The following is a 13413-nucleotide window of genomic DNA, read 5'->3' on the forward strand; positions in this document are numbered from 1 at the left end:
TACCCTTTATTCTCATTTCTTGTTCTTGCACTACTTCTATTTCACCACATTTTATAGCTCAATTTATATCCCATATATCTGCCAAATGTAGTTTCTTTGCAGTTTCACCCACAGTAACTGTTAAGGGGTAAAAATTAGCTCTGTCATGACTCCACAGGGCATTACAGTAGAATAATAGAACAGCTAGCCTAATACTATAACAAAATTATTATAAAATAAACACTTGAAGTGGCCATTCTGCATGATTACTCCCTTCATTTTTATGGATTTGCTGCTGATATTTCTGTCCTCCACTTTCAAGCAAGTAGAGCTCTAACCATGACATTTGCTCACTTTGTAGGAGAACAACTTTTATTTTATTTCATTGCTGCTAATGATTTAAATTGCCTTCCGCTCGACTAACTCTGTCCTCCTTTCCAGAGAAACAAGGAGAAACTGAGAAGCTCAAGGACGAATATGACTCCCTGCAAACCTCAGCTCCATATATTCTCCACCGGATGCTAAGCGATTCATTCACTTATGCTTTCATTTCGTCCACTCACTCTCAGAGGCTTCTCTGGTTGTGAGGTGGAGTGGGTTTCAAGCAGATGCCGTATGCAGTCACACTGCAGTGGGTGATGGATGATGGTGTTCGGTGAGCAGCTGTGCCTTGCTCACTGCAAGAAACCCAGCGCCGTGTGTTTCTGTGCATTAGCTTAGTTTGTGTAGTTGCAAGTGTGAGCATAAGAGCATATACTCTTCTATCTCTGTGACCTCCTCTCCACATACTCTATTCATCCACTTTTCCTTTAACCTGCCATCTATCAGATGCCCTTGCTAACACTGTCAAATTCCTGGTCTGGCTACACTGAATGCATATAAGGCATGTACTGAAGATCCTCTCAGTGCTGCAAGGTGCAAAATCATAGCGCATAGCTTTTGTGTTTCAAGGACTCTCAAGGTGAAACCTGCGGTCATTAATTTTAGTGATAATTTCTACAACCTAAATTCAAATATAAAAAAATGAGTGTTTCCTGGACAAAAACAGTTTGAAATACACAGTTTTTCTTCATCAACAGATGTTAAAATAAATTAGATGAATATTATTAATACATGCATGCACCTGTTGTTTTGTCTGATTTTAAGCCATATATCTCGTTTAACGTGAAGTTCTTTTTGATTTCTTGGCTAACCTTTCATTTACATTTGGGTTGTGCTTTTTTAAAGCAGAGGGAACCAGACATTTCCAAAACCAGGAAGTAGCTGGAGTTTGATGAGACATAATGGAAAGAACACTTCATTTAACTACAGGTTTTAGACCCTAGAAAATGTTTTGTGATGGCCTGAAGACTTATTTCTGACTCTGCAAAACATTTTTCAAGCCATAATGGAATACTAACAGATAGTGCACCAAGGTTTTTTTGTACACATTTTCAGTGTATTCACAATAGCACGACTCAGCATCTGTTACGACAACTGAACTTGTCACTGTGTACCCTGCCCTTTGTTCCACCAACAGACTTAGTCAACAGGAAAAGCAAAGAATGTGCCATGTGCATAAATGTTATGCAATTATGTACATTTCCCACCCACCTAAACATGGCTTTAAATGCCTCCTGAAAAGTCTACAAAGTATCTTAAATAGGCTTTAATATGCCTCAAATAAATGGTGCCATATTGGAGACTGCTACCAGGGGCAGCAGAATTTAAGCCCCTTGTTCTGTAAAACCAAAATGCAAATGTAAAGTTGTCTAAATCAGTGTTTGCAAATACAAAGAGTGCACCTATATTTTGTTTCCAACAACATGCAGTCTGCAGTCAGTTTAATCACTATGTAAGAGACACGCCAACAAACACCAGAGTCACACATGGGCAATAACTGTTTTTACCATTCTAGACATAATAATAAAAAAAGTCTCTAAAATAATCCTGATCCGTCTGACAAAGACATCATGCTGCAGGGATTAAAGCGCCATGGAACAAAAATCGCATTCATTTGCAGAGCTATTGTTTGAGGACAGGAAACATGGAGGGATTGTGGCTCTGAGCCTTTGCATGGAGAGAGGTGGACTACAGCACAACCCATCTCTCTCCTTTTACACTGAGCTCCTTCCTTAGCACTTGCATTATTCATATAAACCTATTAATTTGACATGGGTGCAGGTCTAGCCCTTTTAATCAAATCCTTCCAGCTAAAGCCCACCTCCCTTTGGAGTATTTCATTTCTTTTTTGAATCTAGTATAATTAAAGTACACTGACAAACAAAAGGCAGAATCTCTGATGTCCATTTGTCTGCAACATTATGCAGACATTGCAAACAATGAATAATTTAAAAGCACTTGTTATTGCATTTGATACGATAGAGAGGCCTGACAAGTAATGGACTGCAGAGAGGAGCCACGGTGAAGTGGCAGAAGCATGGCATGTCATGAAGCATATGATCAGAGCCCTCCAACTAATCCCCCTAACATGCTCCATTACATAATTAAGCAGTAACCCTCTGAACAGCCTTCTTCTCACCAACACCTTATGTTTATCTCTCCTTCTCCATCTGTCCTCTGCTTTCTCAGTTGAGGCTCCTCATTTGGAGCTCAGCAGAGCAGCAGAGAGGGCTCTGTAAATTGATAGGGCATGAGTGTCACACCTTTAACAATGATGACAAAAAAGGTGCAAGCACAGAGTGAATCCTTAATTATTCTAGAAGAGGTAATGAAATTGGTAATGAAAAGTTTAGGGTGCAACAGTCAGCTGTAGTGAAAGTACAGTCCTATTAAGTATTGTAGCCTCTGGATGTCAGATGAGAGGAAGCCATAGTGAAATTTTGGAAAATGATTCCGCCTCTAAATCTCTCATCTGTATTCGTGTCTCAGCCACCAAGTAGCCGCTCTGGATGTGTGTTTGCTGTCCCATGGAGCACCCCAAAACCACCTCTCTGCGTTTGCCAAAAATGCTCTTGAATGGTAGCCTATTTCACAGTCCAGTGCAAGTGCTAATGGCTTTTTCATCCCGGAAAGCGGCACAACTCAATCAGCAAGAGGCTTTTGGACAGAGGAAGGATGCCGGAAAGTGTTAGCAGCATGAAGGAAGATGTTTTTTCTTCCTGACATGGCTGGACAAATACAGGGAAGAGGCCTCGTTTCAAGACTCCATTTCTGTCTTATTGCAATCCTCAGCGGTAGCAGGAGTGTACTGTGTTTTTGTAAGTCAGGGGTCACAGAGGCATGTGGCCTGCATAGTCTGGGGCTATATCTGACATTTAATAAACCACAATATAGCCATGTTGCCATTGCTGATTACAGTGATTCTGTAGGAGACAGAGGAGAGAGAGCGTTGTCTATGACAGTGCAGGCGAATGGCGAAATGGGGAGCAATAAAGCAGGCCTCCTCACAGACCCTTCTCTTGCTGACCCTGTGTGTCTGTGTGAGTTTATGGCCACTGTCTGAGGAGGGGGGGGTAAGATTGTGGTTTATTGCTCAACAAGCCTCCCCAGCAATAAAAGGCTCATGGCCCTAAGCCATCCATTCTGAAACACATTAGCTCCCATCCAGCCTGGATCTGCTCAATCTGCAGCTCAAGGCCAGAATTAGTCAACTGAATCAGACTCCAATATTGCTCTGTGTCACCTCTGCCTGTGGCTAAGATGTATCATACTCTAATCTTTCTCCACCCTGATGGATAATACAGACAAAGGGGGAAAATGAAGAACATCTAGATTTGAAGGGTCATTTACCACCTAAGTGATTTCTCCCGACCCTTGAACCAGTCATGAGTGCACAAGCTTACCTAAGCATTTGTAAGGCACTACAACATGGGCGTGCCCTTTGCACACTTTCTTCTCTTTCTTGCACCAGTTCTCAATGCGAATGGGCTGGTTGGCTTCCACCACATTTGTAATCTGGAGCTCTGGATACATCTGCAGGAAGAAGAAGACCCCAATTAATATTAAGCACTGAGAGAACATACATTTGTGTATGTGTGTGTCCGTGTGTAGATGTGTGTGAAAGAGAGAGAGAAGGTGAGATAAGTGCAGCTTCAGTAGGATCCTTTAATCCACACTTTATACTCTCTAGATGCCATCTGTTCATCCGTGAAAGAGCATATGATTTACACTTTCCCCAAATGCCAACAAAATGTCATTGGTAAATGCAACTGAAGCTTTTGAGATAGGCTGCTTCAAAATGTACAGCCCTGCTTTTTTTTTCCCTTGGATGGCTGCATAATAAACCATGACACCATTTCCAGCAGCCTCCTGGGTTAGCAGGTATAGTAGGAGTACTGAGTAAATAAGAGTGAGGATATCCATGTTGTGGTAAAACTTAATTTTAGAGGCAGCTTGAGAAAATGACAGTCACAAGATCTGGTAATTTAAAAGCCACCCACCATAGTGTAAATAACACCTTAAAGCCTCTCTAGTGAAAAATCACACAGAAATGAAAATTGACTTTTTCCCCCACCACGGTAGCTAATTTCCCTCAATACACATCAATTTAGTCTTCAATGCCACCCACCTAACTTAAAATGTCGTTAACAAATAAATTATACTTAATAATCTAAAGTTGTGCAAAAGTTTGTTATTTTATTGTGAACCTACTGTGAAGCAAACACAGCTTTTTTGAACAGACACCATTTTCATTTGCCATGAGCAGGTTATCTTAGTTTAGTAAGAAGCCTGAAAAAAGAAAATAGCCTGGCTCTGTCCAAAAATCTGCCTGAAAGCAGCTCTAAAGTTCACTTATTAAACAGGATATCTTGTTTTTTCAATTCACTGCTTTTTATTTTTGTACAGAGATGAGATCGGTTTGATCCTCTCATCTAACTCCCCACGAGACAGAAAACAGGCGTGTATCCAAAAATGTCAAAGTATTCTTCTCAGTTAACTCTCAGTAAATGACATTTAGTATATTTCCTAACAGCAGCACCAATAAGCTGCTAAATGGAGCAAGAAAAATGAATAACAGCACACAGTAGACTGCAGGTTTAGCCATCACACATGTGCCACCGAAAGCTCTTAAAATCAACCAGACATGATGAAATTATTATTTTATTATTTAGGTGTAAAAATATAAAGAAAATGTGACAAAATGTATGTTCAAAAATACATGAATTTAAGAAAATGTCCTTGTTTCTATGGCACAAAGGGGGGGATAAATGGCAACATAATGTCATGATCAGTTATCACAAAAGTCATCATCACAGTTGTTTTGGTCAGTGTTGAGACCAGGATTGTTTAACACAGCTACTCAAAGACTTTACTTAACGGGCAAAGCTTAATTTGTTAAACTTCTCTGAACTTTAATTATAATTCAAACTAAACAACTAAATAACTACTAGAAATAAATAAAGAAACCAAATATGCCACGGTCTGGCAGTTTAATTGAGAGGTAAATGGAAAGGAAAGCAAAACAATTACTGCAAAACAGAACGCAGCAAAATAATTGCTTTATCTCGATTATCTAGCTTTAATAATCATTCAAAGCCGAAAGTAGTTCTGAAATTAAATTTGATTAATTGCACAGTCATATAAAAACAACTATCAAAAAAAATAATAATAAAATAAAAATCCTTGCAATTGTTACGTACTTCAAACACATTTCTTTCACTTTCACTCAGTTGCATCCATAGTCATCTAATTTAATGAACTGACAACTCATGAAGCTACTGAGCTTTCTAAGTATTAAATGAGTTTCATCGAGTCTGTGAGACTGACAGGATAAAGACGTGTCTGTGTCACAATGTCTTACCTCCTGGCAGTACTGCAGTACACCTTCTTTGGTTTCTACACAGCTTTTAGTCCCAGATGGGTCGGGTTCCCAGCGGCCGGTTTGAATGTTGATGTGCATGTTGAGCTTTCCACAGAACATCGCCACCTGTGGCTCGGCCACGGCAAACCCTGTTCCTGCATTTGCTGCGAGTGCCTGCAGAAGGACAAGGGCAGAGGGAGACATAAGGGTTAAAACACTCAGTCATCATAAAGCCCATAAAAGCTGGGGAATAAGCTGGCTGACAGACTTGAGAAGCTGTCTGTCCCACTCCCATCTCTCATAAACACCATTCTGCATTGTGGAGTCTGATCGGATAAACCAGATTCAGATTATGTGCTGTAATACAGAACTTATAAGACATGAAGTATTGCATGTCTTGGCTGCTGCCAAGTCTCTGCTGCAGTGCTGAGAGAGCAGAGGGATTCAGACAGGAGACAAATTAATTGCACCTGGGGAATATTTGGCAGGGTGGATGGTTAAACAAGTGGAGGTTTGATTGGATTTGTGCACAACATTTTTAGCTCTGATGTGCACTGAGTAACTAAGAGGCTTCACACAGAGAGCAGGAGATCAGACGGGAAAAAAAAAACTGCAGTCCGTCACGCCTCACAAACCAGGACATTCCTAGTTGAAGGCGGAGCTTTGATTGTCTAGACCTCCTGGGACCAAAGTCTTTCTACAAAGTAGAGATCATTTATTCTTCAGAGTAAACAATCCACACACTCTGCATCATCAGGTCAGCTGTGCAGACATATTAGAACAAGATAAGCAGGTTTTTCAAGATATTCTGGAAATATATCCATAATATTTCTTTCTTCTAACGCCATTTTCCATCTTTGTTTACTTTCCCACCCTTTGATCTTAACTGTTTGCTTCTGCTATCTTTGTATACTCTCCTCTGTTATGATTTCCTAAACAATATACTGTAGTTCTTTAAGCAAGCAGGAAGCACAAACACCCAGATGCATGTCCTTCATTTGACAACTTAACAGTGCTTATGATATCAAATGGACACATTCAAAGCTACTGTGCAGTCATCTGTTACACAACTGGCTTTCATGTGGTTCAGTGTGTTTAGCATCAGTCGTGTCATCGGCTCCTCATTGAAACAATAAGTCACATCCTGCTAATGTTCACGTGATGCTAGTGGTGCTACTGCACAGGCATCTCATATTAATCAGTGAGGCGATGTAGGTCTGCATGCCAAACTGTCCCAAAGCAGACACTAGGGAGTCTCCAGACAGGGAGTGGAACAGAACTGATGCCCTCTTGATTGTCATAATATCATCAGACTGAGTAAACACGCTTCAGCCCCAGAGAGAGATCAAGGCAATGAGCGGCGACACATTTCTGACCATTTGCTGGGTTCCCAACACAGAGAAGATGTGGGCAGAGGTGTCGCCGCTGTAGCACTGAGCCAAGGACAAAACAGCTGAAGAGCAACGCTTGAGTAACAGCGTGTTAGACAAAGCTCTCCATTTAATGCGCAGGCTCCCAGGCTGACAATGGGTGCAGAACAGAGTAGAGTGAGGACAAAACAAGTGCTGTGTAATCAGCAGTTGGCTGTGCTGTATGATGAGCTGCAGAGTTAACCAGAGCGGAGTCTGCTTGCACACAGACATGCACACATCAACTGAATAAAGCTCCCGCCCAACACATACCTATATGTGTGTACAAATGCACATTTAGCAACAAGCACATCCTCAAAACATGTCCATCCACACAGACAACCTGATTATGTCTTTACCCTGCTCCAATACTCCCTCTCTGAACTAAAATAGGCAATCAAACAAGGAATAAAATGGCAGCAAATCTCAAATGGTTAAAAGCTGAATACTAAGATTTAGGTTGTTATTACAGTTATTGAACTGTAGGTAGATAGAGGCTTACAAAAACAAATACAGTACTGTATACATTTTTCTTTTCCTTGAATTTACTTCCACTTTGTGTACTTATACACACACATAATAATGTTTTACCTGCTTGCCTAACAAATTCTTCTATTTGAAAAATTTTGTACACTTTGGATGGTGAACTATGTATATTTTTTACGCTGTTAAATCAGACATTAACTGTTAATTGTTGAAAAGACAGCAACTAGCGAGGACTGAACTGAACAAAAAATGAAAGCCTGTTTGCTCTCCACCTGCTTTCGCAGATATTCTCAGAGTGCCTCAGGAGCAGAGAGGTGTAGAGGGGATAGTGACAGCCTGACTACAGCTACAAGGTTGCCGTTGAGAAACAAGTGTTGGGTGTGTCTCGACACCCCTTTGACTCCCGCTTTATCTTTAATTCTTCAAGGACAACAATAGCACTGTAGGAAGAGTGGAGGCAGTTAATACCACTGTGGTAAATCTGCAGTCACATGCCTGTTTAGGAGCCAAACTCACACAAAGAGCAGTGCAATGGAGGGCGTCTGAGAGCGCGAGAAGTGACACACAGAAAACTAGCTCCTTTGTGGTTCCTGTCTGATCCGTGTCACCTTTAGAAAACACACGGCGAAACGCACACGGCTACAGGAGACGTAGATTCCTTTGTTCTTGATTCAACATGCCACACATTTTGGTCTAACTTTGAAACAGACAATTTTTGCTTGGTTGCGAGTCAGCCTTGGACAGTCGCTCTTCTGAATGTTATTTCCAGAGCAGTCAAGCACACAACTGGAGTGTCATTGTTCCAGTTCTTTATGTCATTCAAGAACGATGTGCTCTGTCAACCCACGAGGGCCAGCGAAATGGAATCGGAGTAAGAAAAATGAGTCATAAGTAAATACAAACTACACACCAGTTTCGATGTTAAAAGGTCATACGCAATAATATTTAATTACGTTCTTCAGTGTTGATGTGATTCAACATGAAATAGAAGTTCAGGCCACTATTTCATTTTTTAAAGTTTTTTTTTTTTTTTTAAGTACAGCAGCTCTTTAATTTTCAATTATTTTTGCTGATATTTATGATCAGGGTGCTCATGTAAAAAATCCTCATGTAATGTTATTGCTAATTCAGCTCGGTAGACCTGAAGGCTTTATGAAAACAGAAAAAACAGACTAGATTGCCTGAAGACATGAAATAACATATTAATAAGTGGGATTAAAAAGCTGAGCCTTCAGCATATTTTGAAGAGCAAACGGGAGCGTTGGATTGCATTGAAAATCATGCTGTCTTTTGAGATTTTGTTGGCATACAGAAATATGCTTCGACAGAAAATGTTTTCTTTGTCGTGTGTTACCACCATTGTGTGTATCTCTATGCTTCTAAAATACAAAAATAACAACCTGAATGTAATTTTAACTGCTGAGGCACACACCTCACGGACAAATAAGCCACCGCGCCTAAAAAGTCATCGAGCCCTCTCATCTCTCATTACTGACTCACCGTGAGATGTTATATCGTGTAAGTGTGAACACCTGCTCCTGTGCGTAAGCTCAGCGAGAGGGAAGACAAAAGACGGAGAGAGGGAGTGGAAGCTGGAAAAAGGGAGAGGCGGTGAGACAGAAGAAAGCTCAGGCAAATTGGGTAAACAGCAGCAGGAAACATGCGCCGATTGGCTTATATCCCAGTTTGAAATATTATTCTCAAGTCAACGCAGACTGTAATGCAATAAAGAAGGTGGCGTGAACGCAGGAGAGACAGGCGCTTGTCAAAAGCTGTGTGGGTTGAGGATCATTCAGCTCGTTTTCACTCTTTACTCCAAACACACACCAGTGTGTGTGCCACCGCTTTCCCAGTCCGCCTCCTACACACAAACATGTTTTATTGGTCTGCTCTGAGATCCGAGCCAAGTTCCACATAAAACAAGCTAAGACACGGCAGGGCATGTTGTGCTGTAACGCATGAAACATTGAATGAACACACAAACAATGCTCCTTTTTATTCCGGTAACAGATAAATATACCACAGATATTAGAGCCTGGCCCTCTAAGAACCAAGCCACACAAACAAAGAGTTTGTCGTTTGAAGGGTAAAACATGACCGAGTTAAAGCATCTATATCTAGTCTACAGTAAACCACTGTTTAATATACATGGTGTAAACATTTGACTTTTTTATTGCTGTATTGTTATATAAATATTAAGAAAGAACACAGAATTAATTTTCCTTTTGCTCCAAATATTTAGCGGATTTTGAGTGACAAACAAAGCAAAAAAATATTACATTTACAAGGTAAATGCTGAACCTAAGTGCAGTGAAATCTCTGTAAAAGATGAATCAACATAAATATGCAAGGGACAAGATTTTGGGACTGGAAACTTTTCATTTGTAGTATTCACCAGTTATGTTTGAGCATGCTCTCTACGGGGACTGTGGAGAACAAAATAAGGATGATCAGGTGTTTTCTCATAATGATGCATGATGTAGCATTTAAAAACGTATCTGGATTCATAAGCACTTACTTGTGGCATATGGAAAAAGACAAAGACATCCACTGTCTTCACTGAAAGCCCTGAAACACTGTCCTCCAGAGGATAAGTCATTAGAAGATAATTGATGGTGATTTTCTTTGCTCTGTGTCATTTCCCTTCTCTTTTTACCAACATTTCCTGTTTCGCCCCACTATTTCTATCATGTAATGACAAGAAATGCTGAAAATAATCGACATGACATGAAATGAAATAACAACAAGTCACAGAAACGGTCTAAACGGATTAACGCTTTACATTTACTGAGATGGATTATTTAGTTCAGGCCATTATCAAGTCTGTGGAAGACATTTTCACCCTGTTTGATATGAAAGGGAGAAAATGATTTTCCATGCAAGCTCTGAAAAGGACTAAATAAAGCCCGATATCGGTAACAATGCAGATTGTGTGCAGAAATAAGAGAATAAGGAACGTGTACCTAAGACAGCTGGCACAAACTCCCCCCCCAAAAAAAGATAAGAAAAAAAGAGAAAGAAACATTCCTTAATGAGGCTTCAGTAAGCCCCTGCAGGACCAGTGCGGGTCAATTATTACATGACCTACCACACAGCATCTGGGCAAAATCCAAAAGAAGCTAATCCAGTCTGTGTGTATGTGTGTGTGTCTGTATACACAGGTGGTTGTGTGGTCTCAGGTTGACCCGTCAAGCCAGTATGCATGAAAAGCGTGTGAGCTCGGGACACACACTGAGAGAACAGTGGGAAAGGGGAGATGAATACATAAGAGTCATAATCTTCAAAACAGCAGGGTTTGCACCTCAGAGGTGATCCACCAAAGCAGACACAGAGGTGCAAACTCTGAATGTGCCAAAACAAACTGTACACAAAATTCCTCCGTGACCAGACAGTCGAATAAACGGTGGAGCCTGGCTTCTCTCATAAACAGTTTCTGGTAATCTGCCCATGTTGTGCATAAAAACAGCTACACTGCAATCAGCTCCAGTGTCAACTGTTCTATAAACTTTTCAGGCCTCACTGAGCGGTGGCAACCGGTCTAATTTTGGCAGAGGTATGGTGAAGCCATTCTCACAGTCTGGCCCCCTTTTAAAAGCAGCTCCAGTACGAGGCACCAGTCAGGATTTCTCATGTTCACAGAATGCTTAGTGTCCATGTGACTCTGCAGAGAAATGCCTGGCATCGTTAATCCACCTAATCCTTCCCTCTGGTGACTTAATACTTAAACAAGATATGCAGTAGTGAGAAAGCTGCACACACATGTACAGGAGTAAAACCTACATGGACAATATACAGGAAAATAGTAAATGTAATATTGATTTGAGATGTCTTATTGCTTGCAGTAAAATGTGTGACTGAGGAGCCATTGTTTCATTGTGCTAATGTGTGTGGGGGAGCAATTAAAGCATGTTTCTGTATTAGTTTCGATAAGAGCCGTTAGTATAGCTTGTTTATTGTTTCTTTACTTTGTTGCTTCTGTAACTGCATTTCCTTTAAGGGCAAACATAATTCATTTCCCTTTAAACAATATGCAGTGGTTTGAGTCACTGATCAATAAATACTTTGCTCGGTGCCCAGATTTAGACATGAAAACACCCCCATGAACACGACTAATGAAAAGAAAACATTTTCAGACACTTTCACTCGTACAGACGGATTTGTGGATAATGTTAACTCGAAGAAAAGAGGAAGGAGACAGACTTTGGCATTTTTATCTCATTTAAGTATCGACAGAGCAACTTATGCTGCACAGATCGAAATTTCAGCTGTGACATAAAAGCAGATATTTTTCCAAACAAAGCGCTTCATTCGATTCACTTTGGGTGCCGCTGTGGACCGAGACAAGAATCAATGTAACGGACACAGACGTGTTCATGCCGACAGTGATTTGAAGTATGGAGGAGCATTCAGCCTCTGCTTACGTTTTGCCTATTTAGATTATGAGCTTAATGTGTGCAAAGAAAAGGGGGGCTAAGCTGTTTACCTGAGCCCACTGTGTTGGAGTAAGGTGACTATCACAATAATAAAGAAATAATGACATGTGTTATAGGAATTACAGTTGGCAGCTTAGAGGAAACTGAATACATGAGGAGTAAGTCTGAGATTAGGAAAACATTATTAGAATGGATATGAAGTGGGTGACAGTTCAGGGATTAAAAACAAATGACAAAACTTTGATTTATTATCTGGAATTCACTGATTATTTATACCTAAAAGCTGGCAACTGTTTCCCCTCAGTCTTATGTTCATGTTTTGCCTAAAGTTTAATTCAATAAGAAACACAGGAAATCGTTTTTTATGAGAAGTGTAAACCACGGAATCAAAATCAATATATGAGCTAAGTTCTTTCATTAAGAATGTAACATTTATATTTCCTACACGCACACGGATATAAATGTAGCTGTGATTCCTGCCAGTTGTGAAGCCCATGGGAAGGCTGGGCGTGAGCCACTGGCACCATCACTACACAAACAACTCACCAGCAACAGATAACAGATGAGGGGGGGAGAAACATTCAGCAGCACTGCGACAGTGACATTTTCCTACTGACCAAACACCTCTGCCACCTCCTACCCTCAAAAGGGTAGACAGTAAAAGCTGAATAATAAAAGGAAAAAGGTGTCATGTTTGTAGAATCGGAATCCAAAGGGCAACCCCTCACTGCAATGCAAATGAGCTCCTCTGTCTGAGCAAAATGGCCTTTTGTCTTCACCATCTAAAGTGTCCTGAGACTATCCCAGATGGAAATGCCCTATGAGTCACTGCCCCAAACCAACAGTGCAAAAAATGCACTTACAGTTCAGGGAACAGTTGATTCCAGTTAATGACGTTCTCCCCTCTAAAATCAAAACCTAAACATGTGAAAGTTGCACTTCCACCTAAATTCTGAGTTTCTGCTTCCTCCTCCTTACACAGAAACATTACTCACTGTGGTCTTCCTCTATGAGTGTCCTTTTGTCCAACTACAAAGTCTGTATGTGTTTGATTGAGTGAAAAAAAAAGAACACTTTTCGTGAAAAATATTTCAATTTGTTCTTCTTCAACAATGAAAAAGTCAAAAATACTTTGAAAACAAAAAAACTAAAGTACAACTGCTTTCAAGGAAAGTTTTTTGCTCTTGAGCTTGTCTTTCGGTGTTTGTTAGAGTTTAAGGTGACAGGGAGATGCTTCACAGAGGACCGAACATAATGCTTCTAATCACTAGCGGTCACCTCTGTATGGTTCATTAACCTCCCATCATTCACAGCCAGACTGAACCGGACATGAGAGAAAAGTCTCTTCCTTCTCCTTCAAACT

The 13413-nt window shown here is 40.5% G+C and overlaps 1 protein-coding gene across 3 annotated transcripts in view; it reads right to left on the reverse strand.

The window, feature by feature from the left end:
• Positions 1-13413, reverse strand: part of aplp2 (amyloid beta (A4) precursor-like protein 2) — a 51052-nt gene that overhangs the window by 18459 nt on the left and 19180 nt on the right. For all 3 annotated transcript variants that reach the window (XM_031760381.2, XM_031760380.2, XM_031760379.2), the window contains exons 2-3: positions 5723-5896; positions 3765-3894 (exon numbers count right to left, since the gene is read on the reverse strand). In XM_031760381.2, coding sequence (XP_031616241.2) covers positions 3765-3894; positions 5723-5896 — 304 coding nt within the window. The remainder of the gene's footprint in view (positions 1-3764; positions 3895-5722; positions 5897-13413) is intronic.

The sequence above is a fragment of the Oreochromis aureus genome, linkage group 14, assembly GCF_013358895.1.
Source record: "Oreochromis aureus strain Israel breed Guangdong linkage group 14, ZZ_aureus, whole genome shotgun sequence".
NCBI lineage: Eukaryota > Metazoa > Chordata > Actinopteri > Cichliformes > Cichlidae > Oreochromis > Oreochromis aureus.